This window comes from Poeciliopsis prolifica, unplaced genomic scaffold (assembly GCF_027474105.1).
Source record: "Poeciliopsis prolifica strain line A6 unplaced genomic scaffold, Auburn_PproV2 SCAFFOLD178, whole genome shotgun sequence".
NCBI lineage: Eukaryota > Metazoa > Chordata > Actinopteri > Cyprinodontiformes > Poeciliidae > Poeciliopsis > Poeciliopsis prolifica.
In genome coordinates this window covers 227,807-241,459 of record NW_026562553.1, presented here as the reverse complement: position 1 = coordinate 241,459, position 13,653 = coordinate 227,807, and the positions used below count along the sequence as shown (strand labels likewise).

At 39.5% G+C, this 13,653-nt stretch overlaps 1 protein-coding gene and 1 pseudogene across 2 annotated transcripts in view; both read right to left on the bottom strand.

Moving 5' to 3' along the window:
• Positions 1-131: 131 nt before the first annotated feature.
• LOC129356555 (ras guanyl-releasing protein 3-like) lies at positions 132-7,961 on the bottom strand (annotated as a pseudogene).
• A 1,118-nt stretch (positions 7,962-9,079) lies between these two features.
• The window catches only part of si:dkey-191g9.5 (rap1 GTPase-GDP dissociation stimulator 1), a 15,575-nt gene continuing 11,001 nt past the window's right edge, over positions 9,080-13,653 (bottom strand). For both annotated transcript variants that reach the window (XM_055026139.1, XM_055026140.1), the window contains exons 11-14: positions 13,331-13,470; positions 12,912-13,038; positions 12,609-12,737; positions 9,080-11,862 (exon numbers count right to left, since the gene is read on the bottom strand). In XM_055026139.1, the coding sequence (XP_054882114.1) occupies positions 11,735-11,862; positions 12,609-12,737; positions 12,912-13,038; positions 13,331-13,470 (524 nt within the window). In that variant the 3' untranslated portion in view covers positions 9,080-11,734. The remainder of the gene's footprint in view (positions 11,863-12,608; positions 12,738-12,911; positions 13,039-13,330; positions 13,471-13,653) is intronic.

The following is a 13,653-nucleotide window of genomic DNA, read 5'->3' as shown; positions in this document are numbered from 1 at the left end:
TGGGACATTTTAAAAACATGGCATTTATGCTGTTATACAGAAAATCTTTTTCATTTTTTTTTAATAGATACAATTTCATTAATTTAAGTTAAACTAAAAGCAGGTAAGAACAAGGATAAAACTCATCACAGTTAAAAGTTGTACAGGACCGGGGTGACTCCCTCAGAGTCATCCCGTCCTTCCAAACAGCGATGGCGCTCAGCGGGGGTCCTGCCCTGGTGCTCCTTCCCGCCTGCCTCACCCGGAGAGCCAGGCCGCCGTGAAGCTCCGGCTCCTCCGTCCACGGAGGCGCAGGCGATTCTTCTTAATTCAGGACTGTTTGGAAATCCATGAAATGGTGCAAAGAGCCCATATACTATGCAGTGAAGTTTCCCGCTTGGCCTTCTGACATGGACGTCGTTTCTTCTGGAACTGGACCCTGTATGAAGCTCTTGAAGCTGTTTTCCTCTGTTGCGCCTCGTCAACCCGCTCTGCCAGGCCCTGTACCTCTGTGGCAAAACTGTCCAGCTTACCGTTGATCTCATGTCCCAGATGGTCAATGTTTTGTTGTAGCTTTCATTATCCCCCGTCTACTCAGTTTGCTTCACCTGAAGTCATGTTGTTTTTAAAAAAATAATTATTCATTTAACCTAATGATAGTCAGTTCTGATTGCAAAAACAATAATATTTTCTAATAACAATGTACTTGCCCTGATTCTCTGCATTTAACATACATACAGTCATATGAAAAAGTTTGGGCACCCCCATTAATCTTTATTATTGTTATTTCTAAATTTGGGTGTTTGCAACGGCTATCTCAGTTTGATATATCTAATAACCGATGCACACAGTTATATTTCAGTACTGAAATGAGGTTTATTGTAGTAATAGAAAATGGGCAATATGCATAAAAACTAAATTTGACAGGTGCAAAAATTTGGGTACCCTTATCATTTAATTGATTTGAATACTCCTAACTACTTTTCACTGACTTACTGAAACACAAAATTGGTTTGGCAACCTCATTAAGCTTTGAACTTCATAGCCAGGTGTATCCAATCATGAGAAAAGGTATTTAAGGTGGCCGATTGCAAGTTGTTCTCCAGTCTGGATCTCCTATGAAGAGTGGCATCATGGGCACATCAAAACAACTCTCAAATGATCTGAAAACAAAGATTGTTCAACACAGTTGTTTAGGGAAGGATACAAAAAGTTATCTCAGAGATTTAAACTGTCAGTTTCCACTGTGAGGAACATAGTAAGGAAATGGAAGACCACAGGGACAGTACATGTTAAACCCAGAAGTGGCAGGCCAAGAAAAATATCAGAGAGGCAGAGAAGAAGAATGGTGAGAACTATGAAGGACAACCCACAGACCACCTCCAAAGACCTGCAGCATCATCTTGCTGCAGATGGTGTCACAACAATTCAGCGCACTTTGCAGAAACAGAAGCTGTATGGGAGAGTGATGCGACGGAAGTCTTTTCTGCAAGCACGCCACAAACGGAGTCGATTGAGGTATGCAAAAGCACATTTGGACAAGCCAACTTCATTTTGGAATAAGGTCCTGTGGACTGATGAAACAAAGATTGAGTGTTTGGTCATAAAAAAAGGCGTTATGCATGGCGGCAGAAAAACACAGCGTTCCAAGAAAAACACTTCCTACCCACTGTGAAATTTGGTGGAGGTTCCATCATGCTTTGGGGCTGTGTGGCCAATGCTGCTGGGAATATTGTTAAAGTTGAGTTTTGCATGGATTCCACTCAATATCAACAGATTCTTGAGACTAATGTTCAAGAATCAGTTATGAAGTTGAAGCTACGCCGGGGATGGATATTTCAGCAAGACAATGATCCAAAACACCGCTCCGAATCTACTTAGGCATTCATGCAGAGGAACAATTACAATGTTCTGGAATGACCATCCCAATCCCCAGACCTGAATATTGTTGAACATCTGTGGGATGATTTGAAGCGGGCTGTCCATGCTCGCGACCATCAAACTTAACTGAACTGGAATTGTTTTGCAAAGAAGAGTGGTCACAAATACCTTCATCCAGGATCCAGGAACTCATTAGAAGCTACCGGAAGCGACTAGAGGCTGTTATTGTTGCAAAAGGAGGATCTACTAAATATTAATGTTGCTTTCTGTTGAGGTGCCCATAGTTTTGCACCTGTCAAATTTTGTGTTTATGTGTACTGCACATTTAGTTTTAGTCCAATAAACCTCATTTCAATATTGAAATGTTACTGTGTCCATAAGTTATTGGTTATATCAAACTGAAATAGTTATTGCAAACATCCAAATATTTAGAGATGAAAATAATTTAGATTAATAGGGGCGCCCAAACTTTTTCATATGACTGTAGAAAGTACATCAGTTGATGAAGAGATTCATTGTGTGCTAATGGTTTCACAGGACAGAAAACATAAAAACTGTGACGTTTCTTTCTCCAGCAGAACTGAATTTAAGGATGTGCTCAGCTTTAAGCCTCAGACATTCAAACTTAAGCTGGATTTCTATGCGCCGTTTTCTACTTTGTATTTGGGAATCCCAAGCTACTCATTCAATAGGAATTTTATTCCAGTAAAATAGTGAAATCGTAAATATAAATGTAACAGAGAAGGAAATGTGACTGTTTTAACTCTTGGCAAGACAACTTAGATTGTTGAAAAGTCTGTTAATCACCCATAAATGACGACACATTTCTAAACACAACTCATAAAAGGTTCAGTTCACCTATTTTCTACCAAGCAAAGAAACTTATTTCCTATTCACAATGTTAATGTTATGAGGTGCGATGAAGGTGGTGAGGAAAAATGCAGCGGACCCAGGTTGCAATGTCATAAATTATGGTTTTAATGCTGATTGGCACACAAATAACTCTAAAAGTCCAGGTTGCTGGTGGCAACTGGTGAACCTCAAAAACAACACACAGACTGGACGGAGGAAAGGACCCGACTAGACGTGACCAGACGGGGACCTGACCAGAAACAAGGGACACAGGTGGGTTTAAATGTGTTTAGCTTTTAAATTGATAAATATTCATTGTTTTGGGGACAGGGAGTCTTTTTTTCCGCTTGCTTCGTTTTGCTTCTTTAGATCAATGCAGAGTTGTATGATTTTTGTTTTATACTGAAAGAAAATGCAGGAATCAATACAATCTAAGCAGCATAAATAGAGGCAACACATCCCACAATCTAGCAGCCAAGCAATTGGATAAAATAACCTTATGCCTTTCAAATGCTCCTCTCTGGTGATTTTTGATTGTTTTTAATGTTGCTCCAGTGTAAGGGGAAACTCTATTTATGACATAGTGATATAAATAAATTGGTGTGAATTCAGGACAAATCAATAATTTGATGAACACATCAGGATGGAGGAAGTATGGGTCGGTTTGGAAGCTAGCAATTTCCAACTTTTGTAAATATCACCGTCTATGATCCCCAATCAGGTTTGTTACGTTCACAGACAAGTTATCTCCACTCCAACAAGAAGAAGCCACCAAGAAACTGGTAAAAACAACTTGGATAAATAACTGAAGTCACTCTGTTCAGTTCTCCCATCCTTCACTGCCGACGTCCGTCATGGCGCCTCCAATGATGAAGTGAAGCAGTTGCAAAGGGTTAATAGTTTCAATCATGCAGAACTGATCTGACTGTTGCTATAGCAACGATCAGAAGCAAGACATTGTCCAGAACTACAGTGAGCTCATTGTAGCTATGACCTCATCAATGACTTAGATCTATGACATAGTTCTATGTCATAGATCTAAGAACCTCTGAGGCTATAAAAACTTGCATCTCAAAACCTCAGTTTTCAGTTGCAATTCTGTTTAGCCATGTCTTTGGATCTGAAAGCGATTGGAACGACATTTTCTTTCCTGTGTCTTTCGGGCTTGGTTATTTGGCCAGCACAGCCATCAGGAAAACATTGAATGTTATCCTGCCAAACCTACAATTTGGAATGCCATCTAAGGATGAGGACCTGGATGTCTTTGATTCCTTCCTCTTCAATCCTTCTCCGGCTGGAGAAGAGAGTGACGAGGATAGACTTCCCTACCAGGAAGAGTGGCCGGATGATTTTAACGCTTTCTCTTCAATCCTTCTCCGGCTGGAGAGGATTGCTCAGAGGATAATCTTCCCTCTGCACAATTGATGGATGATTATGATGTGATAGATGCCTATCTTTTCAGGCCTCCTCCACCTGCGACGCAAACTTCTCCGGCTGGAGAAGTTTGCGTCGCTTCAACCAAAGATGAAGCGAAAATCATCAGTGTAGAAAAGCTGGAAGAGCCGACCTCTTCAAGAAAAGATGAAGTGATAGACATCAGTGTGGAAGAGACTCCTCAGCCAGGAGTCTCTGAACTAAACAAGGAAAAGCCGGAAGAGCCGACGTCTTCAACAAAAGAGGACGTAAAAGACATCGGCGTGGAAGAGACTCCTCAGCCAGGAGTCTCTGAACTAAACAAAGAAAAGCCGGAAGAGCCGACATCTTCAACAAAGGAGGACGTAAAAGACATCGATGTGGAAGATGTAAACAAAAGAGAAGCCTAAAGAGCAGAAAGCTTCTCCTCCATCAAAAAGAGCCCTAGAAGATTGGACTCCAAAAGATTCTTTTAGTTTTCTTCCAAAACAAACTTCCCCGGCTGGGGAAGCTTTGAAGATTAGGAGGTTTTCACCTCTACCTCCCCCACCACCTGTGGAAATTTGGGATGATAAGAAGGCAGTGAAGAGAAGTAAGAAGGCATGTTGTCGATTATCTTGACTGCCTGATTTTAAGTATGTAGCATCTTGTTTTTTCACTTTTCATTTTGATGAAAAGTGAAAAAACTTGCGAAACAGAGGTCTTGGGTTTGAATCCTGGCCTGGGTTCAAACCCAAGACCTCTTGATCTCCATGAGCATGAGTGGGTTCTCTCCGGGTACTCCGGCTTCCTCCCACAGTATAAAAAGATTTTTTAGATAAAAAGTGCGTACATTGGGTTATGCCTTTGTGATTTCTGGGCTGTTCTCATTCTGTCTAGTTTCTAGTTGAAGTGTCACTTTGTGTCTGATGAATAAAACTTCAATCCAGCTGAGTTTACCAGTTAGTAAATGATTGCAAACACACATAAATTAGCCATTTCCTGAAAGAAGAATGTCTCAGACAAATTGTTTAATCCCCCAAAATCAACATTACTTTGAGTTTGGTGATGAGGAAATGCAAACTGAGGGGATGAAATCCCAATCATCAATTCATTTTTAAAAAGCAAACCTTCCATCTTCCTTGAGCATTACTGCAGACTGTAAGAAAAGCATAGACCAATCGCCACACGTTTTCCATAATCCACCAAATGGTTCATAAATTAGTTAAATTGATTTGCTATGACAGCAGACAGATGTGTCAGTTATTTTTCACACTCACTGATCTTTATCCAAAACACAAAATGAGTCCAGAAATGGGAAATTAGCTGCAATACTCTCAAAGTCTTCTTGTGATATATAGCCATCGTGGTCATAGTCATAATTTCTGAAAACAGACTGTTAGAAGGAAAACAAGTAATTAATATCATATGACATTATGTAGCATCATGCAATATCAATTATCTTTGCTTTTGTTTGAAGGCATTATTAAAAATGGGAAGGTTTACTCACTTCTACTAGTTTGCGAATGTGCTTACTGACCACAGAAGGATCTGGTTTGGTGGTCACCCCAGAGGCCCAGTCCAGTGGGGCCAAAGGTTTGTTGGGAGTAGTTGGAGATATAGGCTGAGGATACAGAGTCAGTATAATTTCATTCATCTCATAATATTTAAAATATAAGTTTATGTTCCACCTATATTTTGACAATTTATCTTTGGTTATAATTCCAAGTGTCAGGTGGCTCGTCCTTGAGGACTTGGAGTTTTACAACCACTAATCTATAACTCCTTTCTGATGTTTTCTATAAGACTCGAGTTCTCTAGTGCTCCAAAATGCTCATATCACTTAGTTATAAAACATATTGGTAAAATTTAAACATTGCCAATAACCTAAATATGAGGAAATTCGCAGACTGAACATGCATGTTGACAATAGACCAGAGATAATCAGGAACAACTGTTTAAATATGAATATGGATATAAAACCTTCTTTGGCAGCTGCTCACTGAGACTTGAGCCCCACTAAACTGGCCTCATCCCACCATAACAGCCAGACTTTTACCAGCATGTGGTGTGTTTCATGCAGAATCGTAGCTTGAATAGAACTTTACCTGCGATTTTGGGTTACGTGGTTCCCTTAGCAACGACAGCTCATAAATCTCATCTTCTGTGTAATAAAGGTCAAGAGAAAGCTGAAAAATATGAGCGTTCAGTAAAAGTCATAAAACAATCACAATGATGGCCAAACCCCAACACGGAGGCTTAATGAATTACAGACAGAGCTGGTAGATATAAGAACATCATGATGCTTTTGAGGCAACTTTGAACTGAGACCAACTATCATTTCTGGTGTTAGATTCCATTTCTAAAGTCAATCATCTCGGATGAAGCTTACTGTGAAACCTATGTTCTCTATGTGCTATATAAAATTAAGAGGTCTGAAGCAAAGAGCTGCCCTCACCGTCAGAAGGTAAATGAGGTCCATGTTGGGCTCCACTTGGGATACCACACTCTGTAGTGACACCAGCTCATTGAACGTCATGTACAGCTGATGCATCTTCACCAGGTTCACCATGGTGCCGTCACCCACCCAGTCAGGAAAGACGACGTGCACCGCGATCAGATCCTTCAGGTGAACGCCCAGGATGGGGATTTTGAACCCTCTGCAGTCATTGAAGGCCTTTCTGTAGTTGGAGTAGTTGTTGTTGGAAGAGACCAGCTCTGTCATCTCGCTCCAAATCTGGGACAGCAATAGGAAAACAGTATCATGTAATGAATAAGTCACAGTCGTTTCTGTGGCAGATCATGTGATATAGATGGGTAAAAAGATAGACCAGTTGCAGACGGGGCTCAAATTTTCTTTTGTTAATGTAAGTGAAGACATCGGTGTGAGGAATAGCACAGCATGGCCCGTGTTCAGTACCTTCAGAACTTCTGGCGCCAGGTAGGCCTGGGTTTCTTTTAGTCGAGAAATGGAGCTGTGGCTCAGGCCTCCCACCACCGCCATCAGAGTGTTGAAGTTCTGAAGATGCAGCAGTTTCTGAGAAAACAGAGGGGAGTGGTAAGATGAACATTGTTCATCAGAGATCAGCCAGTGCCATGGTCTGTAATAAAACTCTGAAAAAGATGATCCTGCTCATCTGCTTCTCTTAGCCCAAAGTCTCATGTTGACTTGGTGTGGCAGAGATTCTGTTGGTTGTTTCAAAATATTTATCACAATCAACCAAATTGGCTGGAAATGTTTATCAGTGACAGCTGGTTTATTTTAGTGACAGAAGAACCTTATTAAGTGCACAAGTTTCATGGTGCATTCAGGTACAGTTTGTAAATAGTTTCCCTTTCATTAAACATGATCTAATACCCACTGGGCTCTTTTCAAGACAGTTCAATAAATGAAATTATGAAAAATGCCAAAAGTGTCAGTTTCTTGCTTCCATAAAATGTGCTAAATAATATAATCATGTTATCAGAAATCATCACCACATTATGCAGTAGTTAGTTGCTACTTCAAACGTGTTTTTATTCTTGCGTCTCTGGATATAACCTTCCTCTGTTTATATTGCAAAGTTTTGAAATAAACAGACAGAAAATCAGCAGCTATTCCTTCTTGTTTTTGAAACGGGTGTTAAATGCAGTTCGTATTTGTGAACAGCCTGTTGTAGGAGTTACCTGAGCCACGTGGATGTATTTGGCGATGACCTCAGCTCGGGTCTGAGGTGTGAGTTTGCTGAGCACCATCAGCTGGACCCACTGTGAGATGCCGTTGAAGAGAGCGATGGAGCGCTCCAGAGTTGGATTTCCACAAGACAACCATGGATCACGTAGCTCTGATAGTCGGTGAACTGCAGACGAATTTTCATAGATGCTATGCAATGTAGTTTAGCTCTATTTGGATTTTAATGTTACAGTCAGTTAAATAAAAGACACAACCAGCTGCTTACTGTAAAATTTTATGCAGGAAGATTAAAAAAAAAAAAAAAAAACTGGATTTAGCTGAAAATGGAGGAAGCAAAAAAAAACTTATAGGTAAAAAAAAAAAGGTAATTTATTTCCTTGAATTTTAGACAACAGCATTTCTTTGATGTAGCAACAATTATTAATTAGTGAGAGAATTTGATTGTCATTTTTTAATTACATTTCTGTAATATGAACACCAAATAGGACTGAAAGGACAGTGAACTTAATCCACAAACAGTTGTAATGATAGTAGAATCCCTCAGATCATAATAAAACATTCTGTTCTGTGGTAATTCAAACCTAACCTCAAATGGAAAGGATGTTATTTTTATTTTATTTATTTATTTTTATTATTGCTCACCCTCCAGCACCATGCTGCACTGTAAAAGATGTTTATGCTGCAGCTTATGATGCTTTTGGTTTTCTTTTTGCTTTGCAGCCAGACATTTATTTTTCATTTCCAACGACTCTGGGCAACCCTGCCAAACAAGCCATGTTTGTCTGATCTTTTTTGTAACTGTCCAGTCGTGACTTCGATATGTAACAAAGGCCTGTCAGTTCTCAGAGCCTTTATGTGTTTTTTTTTTTTTTTTGTAATTGTCAGAGCATTTCACGCTCCAGTCTCATGGCTTCTGGGAGCTGTCCTGAACATTTCTTCCCAGTCAATAATCCATTTCTGTGGGACGATGGGCTTAAATGGTTTGGAAGATGTCTAATGAACTACAATGGGTGCTTTTCCTAAAATCATTGCTGATGTCCTGCTTGCCCCAGAGCAGCAACCCTCCTGCTGCTGGAGAGTTGTCTTTTCAAAAATAATGAGGCTTCCAGTCTTTAACTATATTTGGGCTCACAGTCCCATCTGCATCCCAACAGTTTCTTTGCTGAAAATACATTTTTGTCCTGACATGTGTCACTTCCTGGTTCTGTCAGTGCACACAGCTGTAGAGCTGGTCCCGTCACCCCAGGCTGCAGTGCTGTTAAAATAGCAGGATCCATTCAAACAGAGGGTCCTGAACACATGTCCTCACATATATTTTTATTTTCATTTTATAAAGACAAAAACACCCAATGAGATTATGAACCTATTTTTAGAACAAGACTAGTGTCTGAATTCAGGCTCACCGGTCTTCTACTCCTTAAACAGACATCAAAACATTCAGAGCTTAAATCTATACATGAACATAAAATGGATACAAAATAAAAGGGAACCAAAAAATTTAGAAAATATAAATTAAAACTAAGTAAAAAAATTAAACGACCAAAAAACCATATCACAGGCCATATTATAAGGATGAATGTTAAGATTCATTATAAGGATGAATGTTAAGATAATGGAAATGCAACTTGCAACTTAGATGCAAGTTGCATTTCCATTACAAATATACACACATTTTTGTCAATTTTCTGCTAATTACAAAAAAAAAGACAATTTTGCAGTTGCAGTGTTTCTATTAAATAGTGAATTAAATTAAAATCACACATAAATAAGCTTGTTTAGATAAAGAGTCATTAAAATTGATGGTCTTTTTCATTATGGTTTGTGGCAACATCCGGCTGCTGATGTTACCAGTGGCAAGTGTTTCCGTTGCAGTTTTGCAAAATAAGCCAATTTCAATACGGCCAAAAAAAAACCCCTAAACAAAATCACATCGTATCGCCTAAGTTTTTCTTGATGTGTTTACATTGAGCAAATTTATTTTCTAAATGTCAAATTCTGTGTCAGTGGAAACACAGCGATGGTGAGGACGATGGACCTCTGTACCCAAAGTGGAAACAGATTCCATTAGAGAAGCATGCCACTAACTTCATGTTAGTATTTGATTTTTCTTTATTCTGTAAAAAAAAAAGTGCTTGTTATCACTTGCATTCTTAATTTAAGATAACACCAGGACCAATGTCTCGTTTAATACCCTGGATCTTAAAAGGTGTTTATGTCTGAACACCTAAAACTAAATATAATCTTTCTGATTGACTGAGTAACGGTGGGAACAAACCATGCAAACAACTACAAACCAATGGGGCTAGCTGTTTTATTGAAGTGGTTCAGTGGTTACGGGTTGATCACACAACAGATGTTTGGCTACTGAGTTCAAACCAACATTTCATAGATTCCTGTTTGTGCTCTTGATATTTGGAAAGCACTTTCAATCCATCCTGAACATAGGCTCTTAAATGCACATTCATTTCAATGAAATAATCACTTCTATTATGCATCATAATACAAATAAACCACAACATATAATCTGTTGCTTACAGAACTGACCTACGTTGAGGTCAAGGTCAGCTGAAATGCATTAGGCTTGTCTCTATAAAGTGCATATATCATCATCGCTCTGACACAACCAAGAAACCTAGCATTTCTAGGACATAAATCATGGATTTCAAAGTGGCTTAGTCACTTTAAAACCGACTTTTCAGATAAAAATATAGTTGTTTGGGTGATTACTTCCTTTTTAAAACAGAAAGTTATTACCATTTATGAAGGATGCCAGGTCTGTTGCAGCACCTTAAAGCCTGTCTGTCTCTGTGGCTGTAAATAGACAAATTATTTTCTCAAATCTATAAAAGACCTTTCTGATGAGAATATGTCAAATGTGCTGCACTTTCACTACAAAGACCCTCTCTGAACGGAAATGAGATGGTATACAACCTCCTCAACACTTGCTAATGTCACGTCTGCACACACATGAGCAATAACGCGAATTAAGAACTGGAGCCGAGATCACAACATCAACATGAATGAAGTCACAATTGTAAAGTTGAATTAGAATTTATTTCTCATGCAGCTATTTACCTCTTTGGTGAATTACAGGCAGAAGGAGCTCACCATAAAGTGCTTTAAAATCCCTCCACAGAGTGCCAGTTTGTTAGGTTTCTAAGCCACTGCCACCTCTTGACTTGGATAATCATCATATTAATCTTAATTTTATGAACTCATTTCAGGTGGAGGCTCAGGAATCACTTCTTCTCTGTTGGGTGGACGTTGTGTTTTACACGCTTGTTCAACTTTCACCTGCCTCTATTCTCTCTTCTTATGCTGATGTTTTTCCACATGTCTCTTTTGAGCAACAACTCTGAACAGAATTGAAAAGTAAAGGTTGTACCATAGCACATATGCTTTCAGAAACTGATTTCTTTTAAAGTAAATATTTTTTGACATCCTGTAAAATGTACACATTTGTAATTATTTTATTTCACACACTCACGTATGTCTTTCTTTTACTTTTGAAATATGTGTGTAATATTGATACAGTGGAATAGCATTCCACATATTTCACTACCATATACCATAGGCTTGATTTCAGAACTTTATGAATAAAGAGACGAACAGAAATGATCATCTGTTCTCTGAACGAGCCTCACAGCGGCTCACTTCCTCTCGTCTCAGACTCGGCTCCGCCGCGTCAGAAAACTCAACATGTGTGTCAGGAAAATATTTCAAGAACCTCACAGAAGATTCCTAGAAAAACAGGAAGCGAAATGTGCATAACAGTTGGTCCTTGTCTCCCATTGTGACAACACACATCATGCTAGCACTAAAATATATTACTTATTACAAAATAAGTGACACTTTAGAGTCCAGTTTGATATTTAGTAGCATCTGTGCTGTCTGGATGACATATTATCAAATCTACACACATTCATAGAGCCGATGAAAGCCCGTGTTGCTGCTGCTTTAGCTGCTGTCACTGAGAAGGGTCAGTATGGAGCCGGCCTGCGCTGCCAGTTTGCTGCTGCTGTCGTCTGTCAGTTTGTTCAGGCTCTCCTTAATATTCACAGAGTTGAGTTCATCTGTCATCACACCTGTAGCACAAAATCATACAGTGTTGATCATGATTTCGAACAAACTAAACAGAGCATAAGCAAGTGCAGGACCAGCTCAGCAGATGCAAATGCTATCAATATAATTTCTTTGTGATGCTCAACATGTTGAACTATGTTTTTTAAAGAACAGTTTTTCATTTTTGACAAGTCTAGGTTTTGTTGAGCGGCTATGAGTCATTAGTTTCTGACAGTTTTCTTTATTGACCTCTGTTTTGTTAAAGAGCCAAAAACAGGTTCAGGTCCAAAGCAGGTTTTTCCTACATTAGGACGACTCATAAACATTTAATTATAATTACATGGTTATTTATATAGAAGATTATAATTACTAAAAGATAGTTTGTACTCAAAAACATTTTTATGAAAACATGTACATTATTAAACCTCATTGGCAACAGAGTACAGTACAAATAAGTTAAGACTGTATGGAAATACTGTAATGCAAACATGACAATACTTCATTCATAATGGGTGAAAAAGTATTTTAATGTAGTTTGAATGTACATCATAAATAGTTTACTGTCCTTGCACTGTCCTAGTTACCTGCTGGTATTTTTAAAATCAGTTTGAACCTTGAACTGGAAGATAAAGATGCAAAAACATGACAGTAAACCTCTCAGCTGGTTGAGTCCGGTTTCACCAAACAGAGCATCAGCAATGCTCTGTTGTAATAACAGTTTGAAATTTGGCTTTGGAGAATGAAAAGTGTTGTAAAAGCAAAAACTTACCGGAGTTAGCCAAGGTGCAGATGAGACCCAGAGCACTAAACTTGACCTCAACCGCCCCCACTGGATCGTCCAACATGTTCTTCAGCATGAGTAGCAGCTCTGCCTCGCTGAATGGATCCCTCGTAGACTCTGGAAGTCGTGAACAGAATCAGATGAGAAAAAGCATTATTCCTGAGATGGTCAGAAATAACTCAGAACCAGAACCATTAACCCTATACTGAACCGAAGCATAGATACAGCCATACACAGCGAGCATTAGGGGTATTTATTCATAAGCATTATATAAACTCTGAAATAGCTTACCAATGTCAATAGCAGATGCTATTGCCAGGGCGACCAGGGCTTCATTCTGCATGATAACGTGCTCGCTTGTTGCCATAGAGATGAGGTGCCGAACCCCATCCGCTCTAGCCACAGCGCGGACAACTTCCTGTTCCAGAAAGGAAACGAGTCCAACATTCAGAGACAGAGTTTCCCTTAGAAAAGTTCAGCATTATGAATGGAACCAAGTCCAGTCAGAACCAAAGTCCATCCAGAACCAAAGTCCAGTCAGCACCAAAGTCCAGTCAGAATCAAAGTCCAGTCAGCACCAAAGTCCAGTCAGCACCAAAGTCCAGTCAGAATCAAAGTCCAGTCAGCACCAAAGTCCAGTCAGAATCAAAGTCCAGTCAGCACCAAAGTCCAGTCAGAACCAAAGACCTGGTCCAGAAAAGGAAGCTCACAGGACTGCGGCTGTGTCTGATCAGGGCCGCCAGCAGTCGGCTGGCCTCTCCTCGGACGCCTGCATGGTCTTTGGCTTCACACCACTCCATGATCCGGGCCAGCAGCACCGCATCTCTGCCCAGCTTCAAGGCGGCTCCCTCTGAAACACACAACATAAGGTTCAAATTCATCTTAATCTCTTAAATCACACATGACTTAATCATAATTTGACTTTGGATTTTAACACCTTCAAATTGGACCTGTGTCTCTTTAAAGAAATTCTTCACTTTCGAAGGCTCTGCCTTCAGGAAGTCATAACAACATGGCTCCTTTATTAACCCTT